This window comes from Dama dama, chromosome 24 (genome assembly GCF_033118175.1).
Source record: "Dama dama isolate Ldn47 chromosome 24, ASM3311817v1, whole genome shotgun sequence".
In the NCBI taxonomy this organism is placed as follows: Eukaryota; Metazoa; Chordata; class Mammalia; order Artiodactyla; family Cervidae; genus Dama; species Dama dama.
In genome coordinates this window covers 8,647,749-8,660,227 of record NC_083704.1, presented here as the reverse complement: position 1 = coordinate 8,660,227, position 12,479 = coordinate 8,647,749, and the positions used below count along the sequence as shown (strand labels likewise).

General features: G+C 38.9%; 1 protein-coding gene across 1 annotated transcript in view; it reads right to left on the bottom strand.

Annotated features, from left to right (window-relative positions):
* The window catches only part of CMC1 (C-X9-C motif containing 1), a 77,059-nt gene that overhangs the window by 49,786 nt on the left and 14,794 nt on the right, over nucleotides 1-12,479 (bottom strand). The window contains exon 2 of the mRNA XM_061127652.1: nucleotides 2,587-2,676. Within this exon, the coding sequence (XP_060983635.1) occupies nucleotides 2,587-2,676 (90 nt within the window). The remainder of the gene's footprint in view (nucleotides 1-2,586; nucleotides 2,677-12,479) is intronic.

Genomic DNA, 12,479 nt, shown 5'->3' with positions numbered 1-12,479 from the left:
TAATGAGGCATCTCTTTTTTTTCATTGAAAGTGATTTCATTTCTCTTTGTCACTGGGAAAGCTGTTCCATTCCCTTCACAAACCTAAGTTGCTGGCAGCCTGACCCAATTCTTATGATCAGCCGGGTTGAAATGACATAGGGAAAAAAAAAAAAAAAAATCAAACAGAAAAGCTTTCTGACATAATCTGTTTTAGGCATTTAAAAGAAAGTCAGATCATTTATTAGAATTCCTATATCTTTATCTGAGAACTATACAATTAGGATGCATAATGCTTTTAAATAGAATCCTATAATTATGTAATAAAGCAAAGGCTATAAACAGTAAATAAACCACAATGGAAGTCTCCTGATTCTACATCATGCCTTTTTGTTCAGTTTAAATGGAGTTGTTCTACTCCTGCCTGAGCAATACCAGTGTACGTGCTCTCCTAACTCACCTGGTTAAACAGCAAGATCATTCTCTATAAAATAATCAATTTTAGATTCTAAAATACCGTTTTGGACCATATGGCCTAAAAGAAAAAAAAATCAATATATGATTATAAAAGTCCAAACACTCAAAGATCATTTGTTATAACATGTGCTATTGGGGATAAACGCATTGAAATAGCTCAAATGAACCTCAAATTTCAAGGTGCTTTCAGTCTTCAAAGGATTTTAAGTATATTAAATAAAAAAAGAAAGAAAACCTTAACATTAACACTGTAAGCATCTTAAGTTTTGATAAAGAAGCAAAATTAAATATTTTTTCTGTACCATTACAAAGTAGTAGGTGCCTAACACAAATAAACCTTTTCAAGTTATACTCTAGTTCTTTCATTTCAAAGGACAAAGACAAAGTTTCATTGTCCAAGAGCAAAGCAAAGGTAGTTCTAAAACCCAAACTCGACCATTTTGCACTTTCACCTGAATCATGAGAGTAAACAGTCTGTAACTGAGTTGGCTAGCTTTCATTCTAAGTATCAGAATAACATGTTACAAAAGAGAATAAAGTGAAAGTCACTCAGTTGTGTCTGATTGTTTGCAACCCCATAAAGTGGGACCTGCCAGGCTCCTCTGTCCACGGGATTCTCCAGGCAAGAATACTCCAGGGGATCTTCCTGACCCAGGGATCAAACCGGGGTCTCCTGTGTTGCAAGCAAATTCTTTCACCAGCTGAATACCAGGGCAGACCCACAAAATAGAGTAAGTACAACTAATGTTTATAATTTTGAACCAATACATCAGTAAAAAGTAAATAATCTTCCTGGTAGTGAAAAGTTAACCCTACAATTTTATTATCCATTTTTAAGTTTTCTCCTCCATCACCAGAATCAGGATCTGTGAGGCGGATAGAAGATTACTTCTTGAGACCATGAGCATGTTCCATGGTGTGTACTGAATCCCATGGCAGGTGCCAACGAAGCAACTTCTCCTGACATCTAGGGCGGGGGGAGGGAAGGTGCTCCAATCAGACAGCTAATTCATAATGAAAGCAAGACCATCAAATGATACTGATAAATTGCTGATAATTTATTAATAAGCTTGTTTACAGATGGATTTAACTCAAACCTAATTTATAGATAGATTTAAAATGGGAATAGCTCATAATGAGTCCTTTAAGAAAAAGAGATGATCATCACACAGTGTTGATTCTGAGGAATTACTCTTTTATTGTCTTTATCCATCAGTCCCAGAGGTTATTCTCTAAGGAGACAGCATGTGAGGGACAAGAATGTGCCTGACACCCAAATGCTCCTGACATAGTCCCAAAACTACAGCTGATACAACTGCTGAGAAACGTGGAGGGAACTGCAGTCGGTCAGCCCCTCCTGGCCTAACTACGGTCCCTCAGCAAAGGCCCAAGGAGAGGGAAAAGGAAAGCCGGGGGATGTCCATGTCTGCAAGACTTTGCCACTGCTTCTCTGACACGGCCATTCTAGGAGGTAGACTGTTACTGCAAGACATTTCTACAGTGATACTGCATGGCTTTTCTAATTACCCATATTAATCAACAATGTATCTCTAGATTTATAGCATACAGGAATACTTCATGTTAAAAAGTATTTTCCAAAGAACACAGGCACATGTGGGTGCCCAGTACATGCATTTACATCAATACCTTCCACTTAAAATTGTAAAGTATAGAAAAATTTTTAAAAATCAGACTCACTGTATTTACTACTGCAATTCCATTCATAATTCAATAATAGCAACGATGCCAAAGAAATCATCTTAGAATTGATTCCTATATTAATATGTTGACAGAGGAGAAATAGGTATACATTACATTTGACATTTCTTCTTTCCCTATCAAAATCACCAGAATAACTTGTTTCTCCAAAATACAGATGCAAGTTTTTTCTCTATAACTGTACATCTGGGGGAGAAAATGTTCTTTACTGAGAATTTGGGAGAATATTTTTAAATTGTAAATGAACACTGCTTGTAAGTTCTGAAAGCTGAAATACTGGTATCTTAGTGAAAGGGAGAGAACCAGTTCATACATATTAATTCACTGACTACTTCATTCTGAGGCTAAGGATTAAATTCAGATCATATTATAAAAAACATATTTGATCTTTATATGAATATTTGAATCTTACCTTGAACTTGTTCATAACATCTCTCTCGGGCCTTTTCTCTCATTATTTTAGGGATCAAAACATCTTTTTCGACGTGTCTGAGATGCTGCTCTGAAAAAAAAAAAAAATCTCATTTAATAAAGTCTCAAGTAAACCACCTGTTTAGGTGAAAAATAAGCACTCTGGTTTACTTAAAATAAAAGCCTATGCAAATATATTAAAAAGTTAACTCTTCTATAACCTCATGAAGCTGTTATTAAGTCACTGAAAATTATTGAACATTGTTTTAAATACAACAGAAAAAAACATGAGGGGTATAGGTAACACCTTCCCAAAACTTTCAGCAAACTATGTTTTAACACTTATTTGGTGACCTATTCCATGTAGTCTTGACAAAATTAAAGTCATAGACTAAAGCGTTATCATTTTTTAATTCATGTAATCCATAAGAAGAGAATTTTTATCAATACTGAGACCCAAGGGTAGATGAAGAGATCCAAGATTAAGAGACATACATAAGTAGTTTCTCCACCTAACAATGAGTAGCTTAAGAAAGAGCTGGCAGAAGAAAAAGTGGAACTACCTTTGCAAAGAAAAACGAAGCACATAAGGTCTGCGTGTCTCAAACACAACTACCATAGTCAGATGAACTCAGAGGCCTGGGCTCCTGCTCCAGACTCCCCCCAGCATGCTCCTCAAATTCCCAGAGAGTCCTGAAACCCAAAAGGATTCTCCCAGAATCCAAATGATCAGAAATTCCGAAAGGCAAAAGGTGGGTGGGATCAGATTAAAGGAGGCAATCTTATCCCCAGAGTTCTTTCCCAGGAAAAAACTGATGCCAAAAGCGGGAAGCATGCCCCACACTCTGAAGCAACAGAAACGGAGAGGAGACTTCCCTAGAGGAAGCCAAAGCATCAGTGGTCGAAATAACCACAGCAGGGGCCAAAGTAGGTCACTCTTCTGCTGCCTTCAGACCATGGGCAAAATAAGTAAATACAGGCACTTATCTCCAAAAGATGAGCAAGTTTCTCAGTATGTATCTAGTGACACTTAAGACCAGGAACTCCTAAACTTTTCCTGGTCCCCAACATCCTCTGGATGTAGCTATGAAGTGATACAGTATTTGCAGCTAGGGTAAGGGGGCATCGTCTCAAAAAGCAAATAAAATCAGCAATAACCAAACAGCCAAGAATCACCCAAATTTGATAAGGACAACACAGTGAAAGGGAGAAGCCCACTGCAATGAATCAAGAAGTAAACAACTCTTAAGACAGAAAATAAGGCTTTCAAATAAATATAATCAATGTACTGAGGCAAATAAAAAGATATGAGCCCCCAGACAGAAACAAATCATAGATCACCTAACTGATCAAAGTCTGAAGCTCAAAAATCCTAAAAGCTTCAAAAGGGAAAAAAACATCACCACACACACAGAGAAACAAGAACCAGATTTACATCACGTTTCACGGGCAAGATGTGGATGCAAGAAAATGATGGTGAAATAACTTCAAGGCTCTGAGAAGGAATTACTTTATACCCAAGAATTCCAGAGTCAGTCAAGAGTGAAATTAAAAATATTCTCAGTGACTTCCCTGGTGGTCCAGTGGTTAAGACTTTGCCTGCCAATGTGAAAGCTGAGAGTTCCATCCCTGGTTGGGGAGCTAAGATCCTACACGCTCTGTGACTCAAAAACCAAAACATGAAACAGAAGCAATGCTGTACAAATTCAATAAAGACTTTAAAAGTGGGAGGAAAATATATATTTTCAGATGTGTAGGAACTGAAAAGTTTCTCTCTTTTAACCTCACTGAAAAAGAAATGATCTTATAACAGTGAGACAAGCCAAGCTACTGATCCAATGTGAACACAGAACGAACACCCTTCTGCGTGCACATGGAACCCAGAGAGGAGCTCAGGCAGGTGGCGCAGACCTGACTCTTCTCTGCTTCTGCGTCTGGGAGACTCCAGCCTCAGACCTTGACTTCAAACCCACAGAAGCTGGGCCTGGAGGGTTTACTCCAAGACTTCTTTCTTCACATATATGTCTTGACATGTGGGCTGGGAAGACTGAGGGCAGGTTCAATGAGGAAGAGAAACCAAATCACCTCCACAGGGAGGTGATGAGCAGAAGCAAGCAGTCCAAGATAACCGATAACCAAGGGAAAGGAGAGCAGCCTTCTCTCTGAGCCTGTCGGGGGAGCCGTCAGCTGCATTTCTGCTACCTTCTGTGGACTTCAAGTCACTGGGCTCAGCTCAGCCCATACCCCAGTGGACAGAGGGCTACATCACACAGAGCTTGACAGATGGAAGATACTGTCGTAACCTTCTTGGTAAAACAAAATTTGCCCCAAGAAGTAATACAGAACATATTTTGATCAAAAGAAAAGAATCCGTGATGTACAAATGTGAAATATATAAAGCATATTAGAAAACACACATTTAAATTTACATATTAAAACTGTAACATCAACTAACTTGACCCAAGTAACATTTACAGAATACTCCACTCAATAACAGCTGAATATTTAGCAAGGTAAAATACAGAATGGGCTATGAAACAAATCTTAATAAGTGTAACAGAATTCAAATCACACAAAGTATGTGTCCTGACACCAGTGTAATTAAAGTAGAAATCAGTAACAGAAAGATCTCTTGAAAATCTCCAAGCATCTGGAAAGTAAGTAACACACTTCTAAATAATCCATGGGTCTAAGCAGAAATGAAAAGGGAAACTAGAAAGTTTTTGTAAATGAAAGAAAATGTAACACATCAAAATTCCTGTGATGCAGCTAAAACAGTACCGGTAGAGAAACTTGTAGCACTAAAAGTCTACACTGGAAACAAGGATGGTCTTTAAATCAATGACTTAAGCTCCCGCCTTCAGAAATCAGAAAAAGAATAGAAGAAACACAAGAAAAGAAATAATATAAATTGAAGTATAAATCAATGAAATGGAAAACAAAATGATCAAACAAGCAAAATGATGGAGGAAAGCAATGAAACCAAAGCTGGTTCTTTGAAAAGATTATTAAAATTGATAAACAACCTAGTCAGGAAGGTTGCTCAGAGGGTAACGCGTCTGCCTGCAATGCGGGAGACCCGGGCTCGATCGCTGGGCTGGGAAGATCCCCTGGAGAAGGAAATGGCAACCCACTCCAATATTCTTGCCTGGAGAATCCCATGGATGGAGGAGCCTGATGGGCTACAGTCCACTGGGTCGCAAGGAGTTGGACACGACTGAGTGACTTCACTTCACTTCTAGCCAGGAAAAGAGAAGTCACAAACATCAGAAATGATACACCTTTTATATAATAATAACGTATCTAATTTGTAAATGCAGGCCAATAAATTTGACAACAAAGATGAAGCAGACAAATTCCTTGAAAAACACAAATAACCAAACCTAACTCATTAGGACATATAATCAGTATAGCCCTATACCTATTAAAGAAATTGAATCTGTAATCAAAAGTTTTTTCACAAAAGAATTCCAGATTCAGAGAGCCCTTACTGGTGAATGTGATCAAACATTTAAGAAAGAAATAATATCAATTCCACATAAACTCCTTCAGAAAACTGCTCTGAAGCCAGCATTATCACGATACCAAAGTCAGACAAAGACATTACAAGAAACCTACAGTCCAATATACCATCATGAATACTAATGTAAAAATCTTAACAAAGATGAGCAAATTGAATCCAGCAATTAAAAAAAAGGATAATACTTCATGACCAGGTGGGGTTTATCCCAGGACTGTAAGAGTTATTTTTCAAATGAAGAAGTGTAATTCATCATATTAAAAAACATGGTTATCACAATAGACACAGAAAATATATTTGACAAAAATCCAATATCCATTCCTAATTTAAACTTCCATAAAGTAGGAACTGAAGGAAAGTTCCCCAACATGATAAATGGCATTTATAGAAAAAACCTACTGGTGACATCATATTTAATGCTGAAATACTGAATGTTTCCCCCTAAAACAGGGAATGAGCTAAAGAAGGCTGTTCTTACCACTTCTATCAAGCATTATACTGGGTATTCTAGCCAGTGTAATAAGGCAAGAAAAATAAAAGGCTTCTAGATTGAAAAGAAAGAAATAAAACCATAGTTAATTGAAGGTCATATGATCATCTACATAGAAAATCCAATGGAAGCTATAAAAAGTTACTATAACTAGTAAGTGAGTTTAGCAAGTTTCCAGACACAACATTAACATACAAAAATCTAATGGAAATGACATAAAAGTCAGAGGACTAGAAGATAATTCAATAATAATTTCCAAAGCTATAAAATAGAAAATGGCTTTTTAAAAAATGAACTGAAGCTCATGAATCTGGAAGACAAAAAAAAAACAAAACACAATTTAACATTGAATTTACCACAGTCTCAAAAAGAGGAAAGAAGAATTGCAAGGCTGAAAAAATATTTGAATAAACAATGACTGAAAGTTTTCCAAATTAGTGAAAAGACAGAACCCTGTCAATTCAATAAGGCAGTTGAAAACCCAAAGAAATACACATCCAGACAAACCATACTTCTGAAAATGAGAAAGAAAAGTCATCGAAATATCAGAAATATAGGGGAACAAAAATTCAAAAGACAAAAGGATTTCTCATCAGAAACCACAGAAGCCAGAAGGAAGTGGCATAGTATTTTCAAGTCCTAAAAGAAAAGCACTGTCAATCAAGAATTCGGTAACCAGTGAAAATATTCTTCAGGAAAGAAGATAAAGACAAATCACATGAAGAGAAGCTAATTTCCTGCCAGCAGACCTATTCTAAAAGAATGGCTAGAGGAAGCTATTCATACAGGAAGGAAATATTAACAAAAGGAAACTCAGAACAACAGGAATGAAGAAAGGGCAACAAAAAGGGTAAACACAGTAAACTATTTTTTTCTTCAGTTTTAAAATTTATTTTTGACAGAAGCAAAAAATATAGCATCCTCAATATACACAGAGGGAATATTAAAGATGACTTCATTGTAAAGGGGATAGGGTAAAGCAACTTTGGTAGTAAGACATCTATGTTCTATTTGAAAGATAAAATGTTGATTCAACTAGATTGTGATGAGCTATGTATGCATAAGGTAATCTTCCAAACAACCACTAAAAAAAGTCAAAGAAATACATTCAAAAACACTATAGATAAACCAAATGGAATGGAGTCAACCAGACAGTAATAACAGAAAGATAGCAGGAAAATCTCCTGACACCTGGAAATTAAAAAATACCCTGCTGCTAAATAATTCATAAGGCAGAAGAGGAATTAAAAGAAGACACTGACCTGAATGAAAATGAAAGCACAACATATCAAAATGTGTAAGACAAAGCTGAAGCAGTGCTTACAGGGAAATTTATACCATAAATGTTCATATCTAAAGTCTCAAACCCATACAGTTGACCCATGAACAACATGGGTTTGAACTGTGAAGCCCCACTTACAAGGAGGCTTTTCCAAACAGAGGTAATGTGGTATTACACAGTGGCAGTTGCTTGGACCCACTACATTTTATTAGGACAGCATTATTCAGATAGCAAAAGTAAAATCATTTTTTTTTAAGTATCCTTCAAGATACTGTTCATCTTTCATTAAATTCATTTCTATTGGTAAAGGTATCTTTTCATAAATAACCTAATTATTTATTGCTGGTACGTAGGTGTCCCAGGTGGGGCTGGTGGTAAAGAACCTGCCTGACAATACAATGCAGGAGAAGTAAGAGACACGGATTTGATCCCTGGGTTGGGAATATTCCCTAGAGAAGGAAATAGCAACCCGCTCCAGTATTCTTGCCTGGCAAATCCCAAAGACAGAGGAGCCTGCTGGGCTATAGTCCTTGGGGTCACAAAGACACAACTGAGCACACACACATACAATCTTGATTGAATTGATTGAATCAATACAACCTTGAGAGTGAAGCATTAGTGGCTCTGTCGTGTCTGACTCCTTGCCGCCCCATGGACTGTACCCCGCCAGGGTCCTCTGTCCATCGAATTCTCCAGGACAGAACTCTGGAGTGGATTGCCATTCCCTTCTCCAGGAGATCTTCCTGACTCAGAGATCAAACGCAGGTCTCCCACATTGTAGGCAGATTCTTTATCATCTAAGCCACCACGGAAGCCCCGTACAACTTTACTGAACTCTAACTCTACTCCTCTGCCAATAGATTCTCTTCCGATTTCCAGGCAGGCAAGCATAAGGATAGCTCTGCATTTTCCCTTTTAATCCTTCCTGTCCACACCTTTCAGAAGAACAGCAAGCAGCAGCCAGCAGCGCCTTCACCTTGGGTGCTCCAATTCTGTGTAGAATCTCCGCAGTTACCCTGACTTTGAGATCTGCGCATGACTTTCCTCTCTTATCTCAGTGTTGTTCTGGTATCAAAGTTACATGATTTAAACAATAAATTAGGGACTTTCCTTTGTATTCTCTGAAACACTGCACAAGATAAAGGCTATTACCAGTTCTGTGAAAGTCTGACAGAAACCACCTGTGATGGTCGGCTGTATGGGTCAATTTGGCTAGGTGCTAGTCCCCAGTGACTCAAACAAACACTAATCCTGCTCTTGCTGTGAAGGTATTTTGCAGATGTGATTGAAGGCTATAATCAGTTGACTTTAAGAAGAAAGAAAAGAAAGAAAGTGAAGTCGCTCAGTCATGTCGGACTCTTTGCAACCCCATGGACTGTAGCCTACCAGGCTCCTCCATCCATGGGATTTTCCAGGCAAGAGTACTGGAGTGGGTTGCCATTTCCTTTTCCAGGGAATCTTCCCAACCCAGGGATCGAACCCGGGTCTCCTGCATTGTAGGCAAACACTTTACCGTCTGAGCCACCAGGGAGTTAAATTTATCCTAAAAACTCTCGGTGGGCCTGATTCAATTATTTGAAAAGCCTTCAGAGCATGACTGAGATTTTTCTGAAGAATTCCACCTGCAGACCACAGCTTCAGCTCATGTCCAGGAGTTCCAGACCTGCCCTTCTCAACACTCTGCCCTGCACATTTCAGACTTCCCAACTAGCTCCCCGAGTCAATCACCTACCTATATCCTGCTATGTGCATACACGTCTATGTGTATGTGTGAGTGTATGTGAAAGATGAACTCCCCGGGTCTGTAGGTGCCCACTATGCTACTGGAGAAGAGTGGACAAATAACTCCAGAAACAATGAAGAGATGGAGCCAAAGCAAACACAATGCCCAGCTGTGGATGTGACTGGTGATAGAAGCAAAGCCTGATGCTGTAAAGAGCAATACTGCATAGGAACCTGGAATGTTAGGTCCATGAATCAAGGTAAATTGAGGGTGGTCAAACAGGATATGGCAAAAGTGAACATAAACATTTTAGGAATCAGTGAACTAAAATGGACTGGGATGGGCAAATTTAATTCACATGATCATTATACCTACGACTGTGGGAAAAAAATCCCTTAGAAAAAATGGAGTAGCCCTCATAGTCAACAAAGAAGTCCAAAATGCAGTACTTGGATGCAGTCTCAAAAATGACAGAATGATCTCTGTTCGTTTCCAAGGCAAACCATTCAATATCACAGTATTCCAAGTCTATGTCCCAACCACTAATGTCAAATAGGCTGAAGTTGAACAGTTCTGTGGTGACCTACAAGACCTTCTAGAACTAACAACCAAGCAAGATGTCTTTTCATCACAGGGGACGGGAATGCAAAAGTAGAAGTCAAGAGATACCTGGAGTAACAGACAAGTTTGGCCTTGGAGTACAAAATGAAGCAGGGCAAAGGTTAACAAAGTTTTGCCAAGAGAACACACTGGTCATACCAAACTCCCTCTTCCAACAACACAAGAGAAGACTCTACACATGGACATCACCAGATGGTCAATACCAAAATCAGATTGATTATATTCTTTGCAGCTGAACATGGAGAAACTCTATACAGTCAGCAAAACAAGACTGGGAGCTGACTGTGGCTCAGATCATGAACTCCTTATTGGAAAATTCAGGCTCAAATTGAAGAAAGTAAGGAAAACCACAAGACCATTCAGGTATGACCTAAATCAAATGCCTTATGATTTACAGTGGAAGTGACAAATAGATTCAAGGGATTAGATCTGATAGATACAGTGCCTGGAGAACTATGGACAGAGGTTCATGACATTGTACGAGAGGCAGTGATCAAGACCATCCCCAAGAAAAAGAAATGCAAAAAGCCAAAATGGTTGTCTGAGGAGACCTAACAAATAGCTGAGAAAAGAAGAGAAGTTAAAGGCAAAGAAGAAAAGGAAAGATATACCCACTTGAATGCAGAGTTCCAAAGAATAGCAAGGAGAGATAAGAAAGCCTTCCTCAGTGATCAATGCAAAGGAATAGAGGAAAACAAGGGAATGGGAAAGACCAGAGCTCTCTTCAAGAAAATTAGAGATACCAAAGGAACATTTCATGCAAAGATGGGCTCAATAAAGGACAGAAATGGTATGGAGCTAACAGAAACAGAAGATATTAAGAAGAGGTGGCAAGAATACACAGAAAACTATACAAAAACAATCTTCATGACCCAGATAACCAAGATGTGTGATCACTCACCTAGAGCCAGACATCCTGGTGTCCGAGGTCAAGAGGGCCTCAGGAAGCCTCACTATGAACAAAGCTATGGAGGTGATGGAATTCCAGTTGAGCTATTTCAAATCCTGAAAGAATCTGTGAAAGTGCTGCACTCAACATGCCAGCAAATTTGGAAAACTCAGCAGTGGCCACAGGACTGGAGAAGGTCAGTTTTCATTCCAGTCCCAAAGAAAGGCAATGCCAAAGAATGTTCAAACTATCGCACAATTGCACTCATCTTACATGCTAGCAAAGTAATGCTCAAAATTCTCCAAGCCAGGCTTCAACAGTACGTGAACAGTGAACTTACAGATATTCAAGCTGGATTTATAAAAGGCAGAGGAACCAGAGATCAAATTGCCAACATCCGTTGGATCACAGAAAAAGCAATAAAGTTCGAGAAAAACATCTACTTCTGCTTTATTGACTACATCAAGAGATGGGAATACCAGACCACCTGACCTGCCTCCTGAGAAATGTGTTTGCAGGTCAAGAAGCAACAGTTAGAACTAGACATGGAACAATAGACTGGTTCCAAATCGGGAAAGGAGTACATCAAGGCTGTATATTGTCACCCTGCTTATTTAACTTCTATGCAGAGTACATCATGTGAAATGCCACAATGGATGAAGCACAAGCTGGAATCAAGATTGCCTGGAGAAATATCAATAACCTCAGATATGCAGATGACATCACTCTTATGTCAGAAAGCGAAGAGGAATTGAAGAGCCTCTTGATGAAAGTGAAAGAGGAAAGTGAAAAATCTGGCTTAAAACTCATCATTCAAAAAATGAAGATCATAACATCCGTCCCATCACTTCATGGCGAATAGATGGGGAAACAATGGAAACAGTGATAGACTTTATGTTCTTGGGCTCCAAAATCACTGCAGATGGTGACTACAGCCTTGAAATTAAAGACGCTTGCTCCTTGGAAGAAAAGTCATGGCCAACCTAGACAGCATATTAAAAAGCAGAGACATTATTTTGCCAACAAAGGTCCGTCTACTGGTTTTTTCAGTAGTCATGTATGGATGTGAGAATTGGACTATAAAGAAAGCTAGGCGCCGAGGAATTGATGCTTTTGAACTGTGGTGTTGGAGAAGACTCTTGAGAGTCCCTTGGACTGCAAGGAGATCAAACCAGTTAATCCTAAAGGATATCAGTCCTGCCTAGTCATTGGAAGGACTGATGCTGAAGCTGAAGCTCCAATATTTCAGCCACCTGATGCGAAGAGCCAACTCATTGGTAAAGACCCTGATGCTGGGAAAGACTGAAGGCAGGAGGAGAAGGGACGACAGAGGATGAGATGGTTGGATGGCATCACTGACTGAAGGACA